Source organism: Pararge aegeria, chromosome 1 (genome assembly GCF_905163445.1).
Source record: "Pararge aegeria chromosome 1, ilParAegt1.1, whole genome shotgun sequence".
Taxonomy (NCBI): Eukaryota; Metazoa; Arthropoda; class Insecta; order Lepidoptera; family Nymphalidae; genus Pararge; species Pararge aegeria.
Window position 1 is genome coordinate 17546517 of NC_053180.1, and position 20156 is coordinate 17566672.

General features: G+C 36.3%; 1 protein-coding gene across 5 annotated transcripts in view; it reads left to right on the forward strand.

Moving 5' to 3' along the window:
- LOC120625839 (rho guanine nucleotide exchange factor 28) overlaps positions 1–20156 on the forward strand; it is a 66535-nt gene that overhangs the window by 13244 nt on the left and 33135 nt on the right. For 2 of the 5 annotated variants that reach the window (XM_039893097.1, XM_039893081.1), the window contains 11 exons: positions 8124–8227; positions 9349–9465; positions 9776–9896; positions 10824–10932; positions 12563–12668; positions 13563–13732; positions 15657–15800; positions 16863–16929; positions 17626–17731; positions 18744–18817; positions 19624–19706. In XM_039893097.1, the coding sequence (XP_039749031.1) occupies positions 8124–8227; positions 9349–9465; positions 9776–9896; positions 10824–10932; positions 12563–12668; positions 13563–13732; positions 15657–15800; positions 16863–16929; positions 17626–17731; positions 18744–18817; positions 19624–19706 (1201 nt within the window). The remainder of the gene's footprint in view (positions 1–8123; positions 8228–9348; positions 9466–9775; positions 9897–10823; positions 10933–12562; positions 12669–13562; positions 13733–15656; positions 15801–16862; positions 16930–17625; positions 17732–18743; positions 18818–19623; positions 19707–20156) is intronic. The other 3 variants (XM_039893087.1, XM_039893114.1, XM_039893105.1) reach the window with 3 other exon arrangements.

Below are 20156 nucleotides of genomic sequence, written 5' to 3' on the forward strand. Positions count from 1 at the left end.
TTCCTTAAATATAGGTACCAAACCAACGAACTGACTCACTTTCACAATGACAATATTAGTTTGGATAGAATAAAACAACTTTTCTTTAAATTTTGTATACACTGCAACTAGGTCTTGTAAATTGAAACAATGTTACAAGGTGAGAGGCACTAGGGGGGAAATTGAAACACTGCGGCGCGGATACCGCATGAGGTTATCTGCTTCCGGGGACGCCACCGGTCCCGGGGGAAGTCGAGCTCGACTCTCAGTTTATAATACACGTGCTACGAATATTTTACAATGGAGTTTCAACCGTGTTCGATCGACCGGAATGTAGTGGATCGTTGAAATTGACTAGTTGTAAATTAATTGGATAGAAGCAGGCGTTACTTTCCGGAGTTCCATGATATATTATGAAAATTAAGCGTAATTTGCTATACTCCGCGAAAAGCAGGAGAATCTGTATGGTGTAATTTATAATTTCTTCAATCCTTATACTCAACACTAAACAAATCTTCTCTTTCGCTCGCTCTTTTATGTTTGTGTGCTGAGTGCGAGATTTTTCGTCTATTCGATCGCGTAAAAGTTAACTATGATTTCTATGGCATCTAGGGACCAGAGATGGAGGAGTGAAGTGAGGAATTATGGAGTTCTTTCGAAGCCATACAAATCATAGTTAACGTTTACGCGATCGAATAGATGAAAATCGCACTCAGCAAACTGGAAACAAATATAGTGGCGAAAGAAAGAATAGTAGAATTTCTATAGTACAGGTACTGTAATCGAAGTAAAAGTTTCTTATTATACAGAGATATATACGTATCAAAAACTCACGTCTTTTCTGGTCGCTTTTAATTATTTATTTTTTTTAAAAATCAAATAATTAAGCACGTTCCACGTAATCTTTAGGGAAATTATATATATATATATTGGTTCTTTTTTGTTTCAACTTTAGTTTTATCTTTACTTTTTGTTTAATTTAATTCCAAGTTGTGTACAAATACATTGGGTTGTTGCTTAGAACAAAATTTGTAATTACTTATATTTAGATCTACTTTTAGTTATTACCTGTTTTGTGTACCTAATAATAGTAAATAAATAAATAAATAAACGGTCGACTGATTTTTAAGTATTTTGAAAGGATGTATGAACAAAGTAAATTTCGTACCGCTAGGTGATTAGGGTGTCCCTTTTGCAGGACGTGTCCTTCGCATACCTTGTGAAAGTTTATCTGTTTATAGGCGATGGGTTTCCAATTACTGTTCAGGGGTCATCTGCTTGCATACATATAACTAACAAAACAAACTGAAAATTAAAAACTACAATTTAATTGAGATTTAAACTTGTGAGATACATATACTTTATCTCGTTTAAGGATCTATGCTCGACCAAGCTTAACCGACTGCGTTGAACCTATGTTGAAACGCAATAGCCTAGATCGTGTTGCAAGATTCCCATTGCGTTCCCATAAGAAAATATATTTATCTTGAGAACAATCGGACGAAATGTGTTCTCTTGTAATTTTCATTACAATGCATTTCATGTTCGCACTTGCGTCTCACGTAAAAACGTTCATTTCATACCAACTAAAAGAGATAGTTAAACACTTGATTTTAATGCCTGTATTTTTCCGCGGGATGGAACTCCCTCGATGGTTTATCCTAGTATTTTCTTTCAAACATACAGGGCAATTTAGTTTTTTGATGTATTTATCTCCAAATTTAGCAGTCTTTATGTTCAAATGAAACTTATTTTTCTGTTTTCCTAGTACGAAACATCGTGAGGAAACCTGCATACCTGAGAGTTGTCCATAATGTTCTCAAAGGTGTGTGAACTCCACCAATCCGCACAGGGCCGTGGTGGACTACGGCCTTAAGCCCTTCTCATTGTGGGAGGAGACCCGTGCCCTGTAGTGGGCTGGTAATGGGTTGCATTTAGCATTATACATCCTATGTTCTTAGCTGGTGGTTTCACATCTCTTCATAATAGATGTAGCCCTGGTAGCTGTTTTGGCAATAAGAATGGCTTATGTAATTGATATTATCAAACATTACTTGCCTTAGAACCTTTTAACAGTGCCTTAACGTAGTTTAATTATATTTTAGTACTTTGAATAGAATTATTAGTTACCTACTTAACTACTTATCTTTATAGTTACGAACAGGGTACAACAATTACTTTCCGTCCGCTCTATAAAATTCCCTTTGAAACATTTAATCCCTTGTGCTGGAAATTATTACCTTGACTCTTCTCAACAAGCAGAACGGGTCTTTAATGAAATTTGCTCTTCAACAACGGATATATTTAATTAGAGACTTTACAAAGTCAAAGTTAATTGTATTAACGTTTTTATAAGCTTCACGGGTAATTATGTAAACAAGTGTATCGAATCGATTTTGTCTGAATTTGACTTTTTTTGCCTTGACGCTCGCACTTGGTTATACATACCTCAAACACTTAGTATACCGGAAACTCCGATGCAATATATGTATATCAAGATATTCACAATCTTCTCATGCATGCGCAGAGCTTGGTCGGGGAGAAAACTTACATACTATTATCGTTCTATAACTCGCAGTATGTATATTGTCTGTTACTGGTAAACTGATTAAGGTTGCGAGCTAGTAGGTTTTAGTATTTCGCGGCTTAGCTTAGAGACTTAACAAGCTGTACCTACCTACTTAGCAGAGCAGTTAAAATATATTTTGAAAAAACATGTTATAGTCATAAAGTGGAGGCAATTTTATTCTGTCTCATGGTGTGAGAAGTTCTCTGATAATATTCTCTTTCAAAAATAAGTCACCTTTTTTCGATTTAAGAATACTTAAATACTTAAAATATTTTTAAAGATGTGCAAATTTTCGTTAGTCGAGGTACGGAAATAGGATTAAGTTTGTATCCATGTTAAGGCTTAGGGGTTTTAACTAATAAACGTTTGTACATTTGGGGACTAGGTCAACTATTCTTGCGGGCTTCGTTTCGGTAGAATCTACCTTCCGAACCGGTGGTACAGTCACTACAAACAGACAGACTTGAGGTATTAGGTCAACTTGAAATAGATGAATTTTGAACAATGATTTCTTTCTTTTGTTCATCAGTAATCATTCGAAAGAAAGAAGACATCACACATTCTAAAGAAGAACTAGTTCTTATATAACCTTTTTGCAACGTTTATCTGTAATATGGCAGATGTTCAAAGAGTTAATTTATGCATTGATAAATAAAAAATAGTCAGTACTTAAAGATTTTCGTGGTTAACCAACATTTCTTAAATACATCTCAACGGGTACATCCACGATAATATTTTTGGATTTGTCGATATTTCGACCCAGTTGCATGGATCGTGGTCTCGATCGGACTGCGTAGGTACGAGATGTCAAGTTGGATGTCAAGGGCAGAATCTGACTACCCGCTTTCGTGTTCGTGGTATGTACCCGTTAAACTATATTTAAGAAAAGTACTTAATATAATAGTTAAAAAAAAACACTGATGAAATGGAATGACATTTTGTAACATAAAAATAGCTTAACAAAAATTTCTTAGTTGTTAATAAAAAGAGAGTTGAGCGAGGTCGCATTTGAATAGTCTTAATGTAGGTACTTGAACACAACTGTATCCTTTGAACCCTTGTCAAGAAACCAAGGCATGTGTAAACACGACGAGACTTATGTAGAGATCTATTCAGTGTACGCGATTCGTTTATCTAAAGGCTGAGTACAATGTGGAACTAGAGTGTGTAAAGCTTTTATGTGCTGAGAGCTCAGGCGGTCAACACATATTGACATAGATAATGTGCTTATAATATTTTGCTTCCTACTGTTTATTTCTTCACTCATTTGCACTGAATGTTAGCAATGTGTTAAAACACGTTTAATAAATCGTGGTTACTATACAATTGATGAATTTCTTAAGGACAAGGCTCCTCTCATTTCTCACAAGATCGAAAATTTAAAAGATTTTAAACTGTAAAATGATGTTTTAAAAGTTTTTTTCTGAGTTTCTTGCCGGCTCTTCTCGGTGAAATCTGCCTTCCGAACCTGTGGTAGAGTCACTACAAACAGACTGACTTGACGTTTCAAAAGTGCTTATAAACTGGAAATGAATGTTTTTTTCTATTTTGATTTTTTTGAGTACTGTCGTTACCACCGGTCGACTCGGCGACTTATAGCACAGGCAGCAGCATCTTTTGTGATACTACAGCGAATAAGGCGATCATCACCACTTGTCGACCTCCCTGGCGAAGCGCAGGGTTCGATTCCCGGCAGGGGAGATTTGGAAATGTATTATTTCCGAATTTACTAGTTACCACCCTACCGACAAAAAGGTGTCGCTAAGCGATTTAGCGTTCCGGTATGATGTCACATTAAAATCGATTAAGGGTACGGGTTAAATATAACTGCCACACTCCCAAACCGGTTAGCCCCCTACCATCATAGACTCATTTTCACTTCTTGGTAACCAGGTGGGAATGCAGTCAAGGGCTAGCTTGTAGTGCAATCGCAGCGTGGTGATTATGGGAAAAACCTCCCGTTGTGAGAGGTCTTTAGTCCAGTGGACTGTGGAGTTAATGATGACCAGTGGAGTTAATGATGACTGAATGTTTGATTATGTATTTGTTTACAATTAACGTTAAGCTTAATTTGACAAAATGCATTTCCAAAATGCACATGATCTTCCAAAATGCACTCTCTTTCGTTTTGACACCGGAGCATCCTCATTAAAATGCACATGATCTTCTTAAATGCACTCTCTTTCGTTTTGACCCCGGAGCATCCTCATTAAAATGCACATGATCTTCTAAAATGCACTCTCTTTCGTTTTGACACCGGAGCATCCTCATTAAAATGCACATGATCTTCCAAAATGCACTCTCTTTCGTTTTGACACCGGAGCATCCTCATTACAATTCCATTTTCGGATCTTCCAAAATCCACGGTCCTGGACCGTGTAATTTTTGTCTTCAGCCTTTGACTATCATTTTTCTTTGAATATTGCTTAGAGTTACTGTGGATCGGATAGATTAAAGCTAGACAGAGGCGGCCGATGTTCGATGATAAAAAAAAACATTAGCAATCCGAGTTTACTCGAGTACATATAAAGAGTTTATGAGAGCCACCAGATAAATTTGAAAATAACGTCTAACATATTTTGGTCGACACAATGCTTGTTTAATAGCTATTAACCGTCCATTACCCAAATAATTCGCTAAGCTTTCTTAGGCTAAGTGGATTACAGAGCAATGGAGGGTCGATTACGAGGCCGAGATTGACGCGTTATCAGTGTTCTGTTTTAATTAGCGATAGCTAGTATAATTAAAATCTTAATTAAGTTAGTATATTCAAATAACCTATATGTACTGTTAGATACAATTATTATTCTAAAAGCAGAATAAGGATCGATGTTATTTGTCGGATTAATTGGAATTTGCCTATCATTCGCAAATGAATGTCGTAACAATAATATAGAAAAAGAATGAATAAATTCGTGTATCAAGAAATAACCCATATCCATGGAGTGCGTATGTCGCGATATTGCAATAGTATCACAGTTATGTGATATATATATTCACAACAACTTGTTTGTAAATTGCATTAAAATAATTATTTAATAATTTATCATTACAAATAGTTTAGTAAACTAAACACATTTTAAATATTGCATTATCACATGCAAAATTAAAATCATGTGACTCCTGACACTTCATTAAGTACGCGTCGCGTAGCGTAAGTACTATGCGCGTGTCGGTCTTTTATCTTCAATAGGGTTGTCATAAGTAAACAGTTACAATGATTACTCCACGTATAGTAAAGCAAATTAAGCTTAATTTCCATAATATATCATGGAATTCCGTAAAGTAACCGCCTGCTTTTATCCAATATTTATTTCTGTGATGTCGATATCAAATTATTCAATGCTTCTAAAAGTTTAATCTCAATATCTTCGCTGTATCCTCTCACGCGGTTGGCTGGAGTTAATATCCGTTTCCAGTTTCCACTGCTCTTTCCGCGCGATAGCGCTAGATAACTTTGAGCTTTTGATGCGATCGGATATCAAGCTGGATTTATTATTCGTCTGTTTCTCACTCTCTGTACAATATTTTCGCTATTTTTAATATATCATTGTTATATCTACGTTTATATTATGTTATGTATTTTAATATTTATAGGTATTAAATATTTGTGTATTTTTTTATTTAAATTTACTAGCTATGTATTTTTATTTATGCATGTTTACTTCTATATCTTTACTTTGTGCAACATCCACTGTCCGTTTTACTAAAAGCTTCTTACACTTAGGTTGCCTGCAAAAGATCACTTTAAGTGGTAAGGCCGCCTTTGCACCCTAACACTATGTACTTTGGTCTTTGTGTGTTCTTTGTATTGTTTGTTTATGTTTTGTTGTAATAAAGTTATTCTATCTATCTTTCCTTGAGATATCCCACTTCTGATATAATTTGTCAAGTTTTTATCTTTTTTGAGATATCCTGTATTACTAGAAGTTCGCTACTTAATGCTAGGTACTGTGCTGGAAGCGGTGATAGGCCAGTGGCTAGGACTTCGGCTTCACTTTCGGGAAGCCGAGTTCGAATTCCAGAACGCACCTTTAACTTTTATACGTTATTTGCGATAAAGTAATTAAAATAACACTAGCTTCAACGTTGAAAGAAAACACCTCGCGAAAACCTGCATGCACGAGGGTTCTCCATAATGTTTTTAAAGGTGTGTTGAGTCCACCAATCCGCACTGTGCCAGCGTGGTTGGCTAAGGCTTGAACTCATTGGCATTGTGGGAGGAAACCACAATGAAAAGGGTTTAGGCCGTATGAGAATGAGTGAGGTATTTAAATTAAAAGTTTGGCATCCTTTTTTAACTTATTTTCGCTTGTCAGGTTTAAAGATTTACTATTAGATGTCATCGTTTGGAACAGTATATGTATAAAACCGTACTCATTTTATGTGTCTAAATAAATATCTCTGCGTCATAACAAACTCTGTTGCCGCTTAAAGTGACCGGAGTCCATTAAAAGCACTCTTCGGGACGATGTCGTGCCATATGCGATGCTAAATATAAAGCATCGTGAAATCACATGTATCGATTTTATACGACCAACGAAACTGACTGAGTCTTTGAGATCTTACTTTTTGCCGATGTGTGTGATATCGGACCGTTGATGAATCAACTAGAAATAACTTTAATTATTGCAACTTAAAAAAAAAAGATTACTATCTTATATGGGTGAATGAATGGAAATAGTCTTTAGAATGTAAAAAAAGGTTATTCATTGACTACGAAATAAAATAAAAACCCCAGTGACCTTTTGGAAGGGGCGTAAACCTCCTAAGAATATGAACAATGTACTTTGTTGCTGAAATACTTAAGGATCCTCATGACCCAGATGGTTTATGTCTGAGGTTTTTAAATCATAAACGCCTCCAAGCGTCCACTTCCGAACAGGACCTTTCCAAGACCGCACCACCTCACACAGGTTTATAATCCTGCAGATTTAAGCCACTTGTGTTTAAACCAAGAAAAAAGCACTGTACGTAAAAAAGTACTGTAAGTGTACAGAAGGTGTTAAGAATTATCTACCAGTCAAACTTAGTTCATGCAAAACACCACCACCTTACCTGGTCAACTTAATGTCATCTGGCCGATTCCACGGGAATCGTTTGTTTGCCGTTAATAAAAATTGGGGTTATATTTGTTAATCACTAGCTTTATCCGCGGCTAAGCACGAATGGTAAATTTTTGAAAAACTGCTATAAGGAATAATTCACCGTTTATGAATACAGAACAGTGTTCCATTTTGGGACCCTTGTGTAAACTATATTGTGTTTAATAATTACTATTAACTTGTTACATTCTATATTGCTCAACCAGTGGCGTGCACTTCATACTTGCTTAAACCCTAAAATTGATATATAACACGTAATGGAGGAGGATTTTTGCCATTTTATGCAATTTTCCTGCCTTATGAATACCCTGGTAAGAAACCTTGTGCACGCCACTGCTTTTAACTAACTTGTCAAAAATCAAGTTGATTGGTGGCTTAGTCAGGGCGTGCAGGAAGGACAAACAAACATACTTTCATATTAATAATATTATAGTATGTATATAGTAATGAGTGTTGTTTTATTCTTGCAGACGAAGGCGGCGGCAGTTCGGACTCGCGATCTGACAGCAGCGAGGACGAAGTGACGGAGCACGTGGCCGCAACAGCACCAACAATGGCAGCCGCCAGGGCACAGGTACAAATATCTCCACACATGACACGTATTAAATAGAGAACTATGTTGGTTCTGGTCTGACTTAAGCTGTTTTGTCTTCTGGTCTAATGAATTCAGATTCAATTTCGATTGCCTTAATGACTACGCTCTTCCTTAGTCTACTCATTTATTCAGTGGTTAAAATTCAAAAAAATTCAAATGTAAGCATGTAAGAATCCATCCCTTGTCTATGGATCATGAGGCCAACAAAAATTGTTAGGTATTGGGTTTTGAGACAAAAAAAACTCAGTAATAGCCCGGAGGTATATGTACGGGCATGGGAGGTTGAATCGGTGATAGCCCAGTGGGCAGGAACTCGACTTCACTTTCTTGGGACCGATTTCGAATCCCTGCCCGTACCTCCAACTTTTCTAAGTTATGTGCGTTTTTAAGTAATAAAAATATCACTTGCTCGACATTTATATTATATTATAAAGTATTTTTTATTTTTATTTTGGCATTATATTATAAAGTATTTTTAATTTTTAATATAACAACTAAAAGGTTTTCTTAGTTGCCTATTTTTGTTAAATAACTTAGTCATATTTTCCGTCTAGAAACGTTTACTCAATCGGAGCTGTAGGTACACCTGCTAAACATTTAGTCAAAGTAAAGAATAACGTTACTTTTTTCTCCATAAAGAACTATGCAACTAAATACTAGTGTATGTTATTTTATCCTCACTTTAGAATGATCAGCTAAGCTGAGGATGTTGATGATATGAGCTTGCAAGTGGAAGGTTTATTCTACTAAAAGTTAGTTCTTGATTGCAATCTCACCTGGTAGTTAATGATCATGCAGTCTAAGATGGTAGCGGGCTAACCTGTTAGGGAATATGGTAGTCATAACCCTAATCGGTTTGTACGCGACATCGCACCGGAACACTAAATCGCTTAGCGGCACGTCTTTGTCGGTAGGGTGGTAACCAGCCACGGTTAAAGCCTCCCGCCAGACCAGACCAGAAAAAGATCAGAAATTATAAATTCCCAAATTGCGCCTACGAGGAATCGCACCTGGGTATTCCTGTTTAAATTTTACAGCGCTCACCGTTGCGCCAGCGAGGTCCTCAAGAAGAGCTGTATTTATGATTGCAACTGTTCCAGGTGCCCACAATAAGTGTAACACCGCACAGCCCGGGCGTTCTCGACGATAGTTTGCAGCAGTTACGAAGGTTGCATGCAGCGGTACAGCGTATGCGAGCCGCACCTCTACCATTACTGGTACGTATTTACATATATAATAATAACCAGTGGCGTGCATAGAGGGAGATAATATAAAATGAACAAAATATCCAGTATAAATACTTGAGGGTAGGCTTTTTATAAATCTTCCAATGCCTATCCTTAAGTTTTTTTTTTAACTCGGACTTCAGTACATTTTGATTTTGACAGTTGATATTGTTCATTTTATATCATCTCCGTCTATGCACGCCACTGATAAGAACCTGAATTTCAAATTTGAATTAAGAACAGCACGCCTGTCTGTATAAACAAAAAAAGTCACCTTACTTATTACTAAACCTTTTTTCAGGCAACCGGCACCAGTCGACTCAGCACATCGTGTCCGTCGCTGTGCAAAGATGGAGTGGTCGAGCAGGAATGCTCTTCGCCAACACATTTGGACTTTTACCCGCAAAGTCGCAAAGGCAGTGGTAAGTTGATGCCCGTTTGCACTAACCTTTGGGAACGCCTTAATCAGATGCCTAGGTGATTGCTAGAGAAGAAAAACCGTTTCACGAACTCTTATGTGATGTCTTACGACGTTAAGCGCCGTCTACCGTCACCGATACGGCGGATCGTAAAGTTTAGGGGACTCGTAAACTAACACTTGACAGATGAAAAAAATATCGGACAGAAGCAGGCGTTACTTTGCGGATATCCATAATATATTAAGAAAATTAAACTTAATGTGCTATATTCCGCAAAAAGCAGGATAATCTGTACTATGGTGTAATTTATAATTTCCTCAATCCTTATACTCTACAGTCTACATCAAACAGATCTTCGGCAATGTAACATCTACGCACGTTTCGCCCCGTAAACTTTATTATGTTAGTGTTAGTGTTTGTTTTGTTAGATAAATAAACAGTTATATTATGTACTGTGTCCGAGACTTACCTGTGAAACCGAAAACCTATAATAGTTTTTGACTAAACCGCTGCCAAAGTTTTTACTGAATGAAATCAGATACAGCACTAACAAGACATGCAAAATTAAAATCATAAGAATTAGGTACGCCCAACGTAGCGTAGGTACTATGCGCGTGGCGGTCTTTTATCTTCAATAGGGTTGTCAGAAGTAAACTCTTTTGAATTCATTTGCATGAAAAAATATATATGCTTTTTTAATTTAATATTTTTACACTGTGATTCCTTATGAAGTATAGTATATTATGTCTCCTTCAAAATTATTTTGTAATTCGGTAACACGTTGTGTATGAGTTAACTATATAATTTATTTGGCCGCTTAAAGACGAGAGATGGATTTTCATATGACTTTTGCTGGGCGCTGCTCGAACAGCAAGCTCTGCAATTTCGATCCTCAAATTTCAAAGCATGATTGTTTTTTTTTTGTTTCAGGTGAATCTCGTCAGTGGGGCATTTGGGACAGGCGAGATGAAGGTAGAAGGAGTTCCTGGGCTGCCCTGGAGCCAACCGCCCGCTTGCACGATGCTCAGCGACAACGCAGGTATGACGCCGAGGTTGTTATACCCACGTCCGAATGGACACGGTTGAAGGGTTTCTATTATATGTTAAATACCGTTAATAATGTTGTAAATATAAATTGTGTACATTTGTAAATGAATACTTACAAATGGCCTACTTAAAGTGGTTACTACGTATTATAAATCAAAGTTGTGCGCGCTAATCTTTGAAGGGACAGCCTTATTCCGCGAGAAGGTTTAGATATTTTTTTACAGGATATACTTTTTTTTTTTTAACAAATATATATTTTTAATTCAATTAATTATAATAATATTAGCCTTTATTAACAATCTTATGAATTAGAGTACACCTTATTCTACTTAGTACTACCAAAATATTAATTTTATTTATTTATCACAGGTAGGTACATGTTTTTTTTTTTTTTTATTTTTTTTTATTATTTTTTTTTTATTATTTTTTTATTTAGTTCGCAAAACTGACAATCAACTGCTTACTCTAATATAAACTATAGGACATTTGGCATGTGTATACAATTGTGCCTTCTCGATGCGAACATAGAATGCAAATCCGTTGGGTACATAAGGCTGCTGCAAACAGCTAGAAAAACTAATTTAGAATAATATAACAAAAAAAATATATAAATTACTAAGAAAAGAAAAACAAAATATTGTGGAAATAAAATTACATAAGCCATAAATAACCCTTTTCTTAACTTAAGCTTAATACTAGGTATGTTATCGCTGAAGATATCTATACTATCACGAAAGCAATTTGCAAGAAATTGCATTCGATACATAGGACTATGTTGGCCAAGATTAGTTCTGGTTTTTGGCAAGCAAAAAGTCTTACGGTTTTGGAGGCGGCTACTTTCACGTGGAACTACGAATTTTAAACGCTCAAGCAACTCAGGCACATCAATTAGGCCTTTCATTAATTTTGCAAGAAAAATGACATCTGTAATCTTTCTACGCTTCTTCAGTGAAAACATTTTATAGAACTCAAGTCGCGAGTGCGAGTGAGGCGAACATGTACAAGTAAAGTAAAGTAATTATAATAATTATACAACCAAATGCGTACCTCATATCTTATATTGGTGAGTATGTAATAAAATACTTTACTTAAGTGTGTGTGCTTAGGAATTTTACAATCCTGTTCTACCACAGAACAACGAGGCGCCGTGAGCGGTGGCAACCCTATGTGGTTAATATTCTACGAACACGCACGAAAATTATTTTTTTCCATGTTTCTGATACGCACCGCTAGGATGTGCCTTTCGGCAACTGTGTTTCCTTCCACATAAAACTTAAGTACCTCCAAGACAAGAGTAAATAGGCTTCTCACGTTGCTTTCTTATAGGCTTGATGATCGTCAAACGCTGGTCGATCGTTTAACAAAAAAAATAAAAAAATATTTTATGCACATTTCGCAAGTAAATCTCTTTGAGAGCTGGATTTTCTCCAACTTTATTTATCTAATATGGTATTTCCGCTATTTTTTTATTTCAACCTGTATTATTATATACTATAATATTACAATATTCAAAAGGACTATAATATTACAATTTTGAAGAGATCTCTCCTCTTTATAATATAATCGTCTTATAGAATAGCGAAAGGCATGCAGCTCTGCGATTATTACAATTGACTTTTCAGCGCGCTCAATGGTCATAGCGCATCGCTCTCGTCGATGGAATCGGAAGGCGAGGCTCCGCGGCCGGTTCGACATTCCACGCATTCGCTAAACGACAACGACTTCGCTGTGAGTAACATCCAAATCATCATCATCATCTTAATAAAACCATTATCGGCTCACTACGGAACAAGGTTCTCCTAGAATAAGAAGGATTTAGGCCGAAGTCCACCACAATGGCCTAGTGTGGCAGGGTGATTACGTATCTCACGACAGACGTAAATAGCGCAATCTATGCTGTCAAATATCACTTTTGTATTTTTTTTTGTATGCAAAAGTGTCGTTTGACAGCAAAGATCGAGAGAGATTTACGCCTGTCGCATTCTCGTCATACCCGTGCCTCGGAGAGCACGTAAAGTTGCCGGACCTTCGTAGCTGATCGCCCGTCCCATACTACTATAAGAGTAGTTGAGAGTGCAGCTGTGTTCGCGCGCACACTTATGCACTAAAGGATCTCTCGCGAAGTTGGAAAATCTCTCTGGAGATCGACCACCAGGGAAACTGTAAGGTTAGGTTCATATTGCTTGTTATTTACTAACAAACTGACATATTCTCTGACATACTTAATATTAATATTATTATACTATACTACGACAATACACATATCGCCATCTAGGCCCAAAGTAAGCGTAGCTTGTGTTATGGGTACTAAGATGACTGATGAATATTTTTATGAATAGGATACATAAATTATCAGCTATCTTAGTACCCATAACACAAGTTACGCTTACTTTGGGCTAGATGGCGATGTGTGTATTGTCGTAGTATATATATCGTATATTAAATACTTATAATATTCATACAAACACCCTGACACTGAAAAACTTTCATGTTCATCACACAAACATTTTCCAACAGTCGGAATCGAACCCACAGCCTTGGTCTCGGAAAGAAGGGTCGCTGCCTACTGCGCCAATCGGCCGTCCAATAATATAAGTTTGGACACTTTGCTATATTCGACAGAAGGATTTCGAGAAGGTAACAGCGGCACTACGCGCGGCAGCCGGCGAGCCCCCCACCAGCAGCAGCAACACAGCGAGGCTGCTGCCGCGATTGCCGCTACAGAAGTCAGTTTCAACCCCCAGCATAGTGGCGGCAGTGCACCCGGCTCAACCTCCACCCACCGCTAACGCGTGAGTCTGGCTGCACCATCACTAATAACTAAAATTAACTATATTAGTTAAATGCTTTAACTATAATAAAATAACATGTAAAGTTTTTACTGTTTAATTGACGGCTGAATTAACGCGAACTTTCGTCGGAGATTGCCCGACTGGTTACAGAACCATTCGGGGTTCGAAGTCATGAGCTTGTTTTCACGACGCGGCACGGCAGACAGTGATGCGTGTAATCCGAGCCGAGACGAAACTAGTCGGGAAGTCTCCAACGAAAATTCACGTTAGTTCCGCCGTCTATAAAACGGTATATATGTCACTGAGTCCAGTTAAATAGAAAGATCACCCAACACTGCCTACGGGTATTCAATTCAAACTGTAGACTCTATTGACTAAGACGTACCGACAAGCGATATAGCGTTTCTGTTCGATTGGAGGTATTAGTATAATGAGAATGCCATACCCCTGAAAGCCCGCTGCCATTTGGACTGCATTATCAATTACACTGTAAAGGAATTTAAAAAAATAATTTCCATAGACTGTTTGTAACCAAATGAATGAATCGAAGGGAATCGTGTAGATTTTAGCATCACACTATATTATGAATAAAAAAGTCAAAATAATAGCTCAATATTATTTTCCCTACCACTGCAATCCGTCTAACTGGGTCTCTTTCAAAATATCGACTGAACTCAGATAAATAACTGTTATTCTATTATAGTTTAAACTTATTACATTTATTTGAAAAGCACCATTTTTGAGAATATAATAACTATTGAGATTCTTATTACCAGTTAATTTATCTGTTGATAAAATGAATAACTAATCTGTCCTATAAGACAATCTCAAAGAATTTAATATTTTTTGTGCATGGTGTTTTTTATTGAATTACTTAACTAAAATGATGTGCATGTTTATGGTCAGTGTATTTCGTTGTTTTGCACAGTTTGGCTTAGCTTATATGAGAAAAGCACTTTGTGTGGCGTGCAACCAGGATGGGCAGGCAAAATAAAAAGAAGATATTAAAGCAATATTTGACATATACGAAAGGTGTTTCAATTTACTACAATTTCAGCGTCTCATTGCAATTCATTCACGGTAAAAAAAATCTACATAGTACACGTATAGTAATCTCATAGGTATACTACGCCAATATGAACACTTCCTTTGTACAGTTTCATGTATCTTATGTTCACCATCACAATTTATGGTACATAAATAATAAACAAATAAATATGATATCTGAACGCTATGATTGCAGCATTGACCGCATAATCTAATCTGTGTCAGAGCTTTGACAAAGAGATGAAAGAACTTAAGCGAAGTGAACCCCCCCTATCTAACCCCATACTCCAAACAAGGCTTCAAGTATTTGAATATGTTTCCAACCATGACAAGGTCTGATTGGGATACTTAAAGGAGACTGGGCATATCTGGGCTATTTCTTAATGGTACCCCTAAGTAATATTTAACCAAAAATCTTTATCTAGATAAAAGCGACCTAATACAAAGTTAAATTTTGGTATTTTCTGCTAAATGTAAATTTTAAAAGTGAATAATTTTATTTTATTAATTTTGATCCGGAAACGCGATTTACTGCCAAGTCTGCAAACCTTTTCATAAATTTAGACATTATTTTTTGCTACAAGATGTCATAATTATCTAGGTCAAAGGTCGAGATAACACGCATAATTTGGCATTCGCAGCGTAGGTACACTACCAATCGTTTTTGTGTTTTCTCTAAGGCTCTCTCTTTTTATCATAACCTGCCTACTTTGACTGCATGTACAAGATCACTAAAATAAAATAATTAAATACTAAAGTAGTAATTATAAATTAAATAAAAATAATAATTTTAACACTTAACCGTATACATTTTGAATGTTGTTCCAATCAAAATATATACGCGCACGCACATATTGTACGTCCCGCTCGGTGTTAGCTTATCCACGGGAGGTGCGAGCGAGACGGAAAGTGACGAAGACGCCTCAGCCGCGAGTGCGGGCGCGGCCACTCAGGGTATTAGCAGACGGAACAATACCCACCAGGAACACCTCGGGTTGCATCGCTTGGCGTTCTTGGAACAGTGAGTCGACCTTATCGCGATAGAATTAAACGACATTTTGCAATGGCATCAAGACAAAAGGGATTTCCGGATGGTGAGTATCATCCTTCTCGCCCTATTTCGAGTACGAGTAGTACGAGTTTCTATTCTCAGCGTTCTTGTAAAAGTAAGTTAAAGTTGACGTTATCTATAAATAAAGTGCATTTTGCTAAAGTATTTTTAAGTTTAAGTTTACCCTTGATCGCAATCTCACCTGATGGTAAGTTATGATGCAGTTTAATTTGGTAACGGGCTAGTAATGTACGGGGTATGGCAGTTATATTAAACTCATACCCCTGATCGGTTTTTACGCGTCATCGTACCGGACGCGAAACGGTTGTCGGTAGGATAGTAACTACCCACCGGAAGACCTTCTTAATGCACATTTCTCAGCTGTTCGGTAAGTAAACTCAAAGCTTAAAAATAAAACTTCGAGTTGCATCGCGTGGTATTCTTAAAGCCATGGATCGACTTTAACTTTGCGATTATAGAAATAAGGTAAAATTTCACAATAACGTTTTCAAAAATGGTAAGTCACTTTATTTTTTACGTCTCGCTCTGGGTTTTAGCGAATGGTTTGAGACGGCACTGTAAGATTGGTACTACCGTGGATGCTAGTGGATTTTGAAACGGTAACGGGCGAATACTGAGAAAACACTTAATTGTTAAGGCCAGATTTAAATACTAAGGTTATTGACGGTCAATAGAACCGTCTACTTAACTTTAAAGTTTTTTCTTAGTGTTAGCGGTGAGTGCGCTTGATTGTTGTCCGAAACATCCCCAGAATATATAAGAGTTAAAGCTAATTGAGATATTAAGTTACGGTTTAATTTTTATCTCACATATTTATATATTATATCAAAAAACAACTTTTATAACAAATTCAAATCTTATATTTTTGTGCATGTTTAAAAGCACATTGCTTCGCTTAGTCTGTTTAGTGTTCGTTTTTACGATTATTGCATGTGGTGAGTGATTATATGAAATGTAAGTGAAATAGTTTCTAAGGCGTTAGTAATATAGTATATTTTCAATTGTGAACAGAGCGGCGTACGAACACCACGCTGAGAAACGACGGAAAAGAGGCAGTTTATTCTTTAGGAAGAAAAAGGTGTGTTTTTTACTTTTCCAATCTATTCATATAATTTTTGGTCACATTTTATCGTCTATAAATATAAGATTATAGTTTAAGGTGAGACTGAATATTATTGTGTGCATACAGAAAAAATCCAAGTGGAATTTTTAAAAAAAAAATTCATTTGTAACGGAAATCATCAAACACTTATTGTTATTGGCAGTTTAACGGTAGTCCGTACCGTCCGTACTCAAATAGTGTATTTTAACTAAAAGTGTTCGCCGACCGGAAAGCATTCCAATGTAAGCAAGCAAGCAAACTAGCTGTTATTTAACGACATTTTTAAGTAAACACTATGAAAATTATAAATATTTTATTTTGTGTATATTGAATAAATTGCTATGCCATAACTAGGTATGTACACTAGGTACATACCTAGTTATGGCATAGCAATTTATTGTCTAATTAATGAGGGGATCCGCTTTGCCTAATATTATACGGCTAAGTTTTTTTTGGGCTTCTCGTAGCTTTAGTTTGTAGGTACATTCGTTACCTACGAACTAAATTTTATATACTGCAGTTATCACGGATTCAGTAAGATGCTGATGAATAGAAAAGTTTGTATGTATTGTATATAAAAGTTTGCAAATATTTGAATAAAGAAAGTTTTTACTTTGACTTCTGGATTTATTGATATTGCGTAAGTGAATGTTTTGACGTCGTATTCTGCAGGACAAGTCACGCAAAGCCGCCCACGCGTGGCAAGCTGCGGTTACGGGCGCGCACTGTGATTGGTGCGCCCGAGAACTGGCAGACAAACCTGCTTTGTATTGTGAGAGTAAGTATAACCAAAAGAGCTAGTTTTTCGATTTGCCTATCAAAATCCATCTAGAGTATTACTTGGTTAAAGAATATCAGAAAAAAAATTGTACCTAAAATTGATAAAATTCCCAAAAAACATTATCACAGTTCATTCACACAGAAAGTTATCTATTCAAAATAATAAAATATAGAATATTGTAGGTCTTTGTGATTCAGATTTCTAGTACTGGTATTAAAATCATGTCAGACTATTTTCAGATTTGACTATTGTGCACGTAGATTGAAATTGTACCCAAAAAATATTATGTTGTTTAATGTCCAATTAATATAATTAATTAACCTAATCCGAGATCTTCACATCGAAGATAAAATTTTATAGTGCTATCCTTTTCTTAATCCTTGTCGCGCTACTTGACTGATTGAATATTTATTTAATACTAGCTGTTGCCCGCGACTTCGTCTGCGTTTGATTTTGTTTTTTTATGTGGCATTAAATTTAGTTGTAGATCTAAAAAAAATTAAAGTATGTAGTATCGCTAAGCCTTAAATGAGGGGTTTGATGATGTCCGCTGAGGAGTTCTGTCCTCTGTCTCCAACCACAGTTTGGGCAAAATTAAACAAATATTATAGCCTCTATAGTACAAAAATAATTATTTAAATCGGTTATAATTTGTCGGAGTTATGGTGTAAAATCGTCAAACACTCAACCCCTCTCCCAAAGGAACCGAGCTTAATGTCGGGATAAAAAGTATCCTATATTACTCCTAACACTTCCAAGAATATGTGTACAAAGTTTCATGAGGATCGGTTAAGTAGTTTTTGCGTGAAAGCGTAACAAACAAACTTACATTCACATTATAATATTAGTAGGGATTAATATCGGGCATAAAACCACCAAGGCAAAACACCTTGCTTCTTGTGTGTTCAAGCACACGTTATTTTGTCCATGATTGTTCTGTATCTGACCACTTTCCCACAATTCCTCTAGAGAAGCTCGTATAGATCTTAATACTGTATTTTCCTTCCAGATTGTACCATGACGGTGCATCAGAACATTTGCAAAGACTACATCGTGGAATGCAACAAGCCTAAATCTTCTAAGGTGCATAATGTATTAATTGTGTTAACGTTAGCTTAGTTGAGATGGAGAAAATGATTGAATTTCGCTGGGTAGGCAATGCTCCGACGTTCTCAAGTCGACAAATGGATATATGACATACTTTAGAGAGTATGTAAAACTAATGAAAATTCAAAAATATTTCTGCAACAACATAACACAAAAATACGTCCATTTTTATCTAGGGTTCTGTACACCCTTGGTGGGTGTCACAGTCGGTCCGTGAGTCTTTCTGGTAGCAGGCTGAGTCATAAATCGTAAAGGTAGAGAGTTGAAATTTTCAAAGAATATGCGTTTCTATTGTCACTTTAACAACGAACAATAAAAAGAAATAAAAAGTTACACATTAAATGGGACTCTTTAATTTATCTTGTCCCATACAAGGAACACGATTTTTGGAGTTTTGCTCTCAATACTGTAATAGTGATTCATATTAAACATTGGTACGAAACCCTTAGTTTGCAAGTCCAGCTCGCATCTAGCCGATTTTATTTAATTTTTTTATAGGCCGTTACAAAGTTCACCTATTTTCTATACTAGTTTGTCTGTTGCAATAATATATTGCGAGAAACAGGCTCAACTAGAGTTCGATATCTGAAGATTATGAGTTCGTTACATAAACCTGCATTGATGCAAGAGAAGGGGGATTATGAGCAGTATGAAATTTTTTAAGCTCATGATAATGTCGTGCTCCTAATTATTTATGTTCTAACATAGATATTAGGGAAGTAAAATTTTCATTATTATACCAAAATTATCATAAATTTAAGCGCAATTTTTCTTTTAATCAGACCTCCGTAGGAAAATCTCTGAGCGCCAGCGGTAAAAGCAGCAAACGGAGTTCCGTATCCGGTCAGTCACAAAACTCAAATAGGTAAGTGAGCCAGACATCATTAAAATATTAAAATTAATAACCTGCGTGTTAATTGAGTCGGATGAATGTATACCAGATAGGAATGAGTTTAAAAATTTTTGCTGATTTTTTACGTACAGCATTTTGTGTATGATTTGTATGGCATATGTTTTGCTGCTTTATTCTTTCATTGCAACGTTCCTGAAGCGACGGGGTGATCCGGAGATACTGAGAAGACGCCATTGTCTGCTGTGTGATGCATTTAAAAATTGTTTGCGTGCAATAAATATGCGGACTATCGAGCAAAAAAATATTTCAGATTTGCCAAAGAACTCTTTAGTACGTCACTGCCCAACTTTAGTTGTTATTCTTTCTCGTTATTTATTTACTATTTGATTATAAGAAGATACACAAGTATGTGACACTGATTTTTTCATGAATATCACTTTATATTGATTTACACTTGATGTC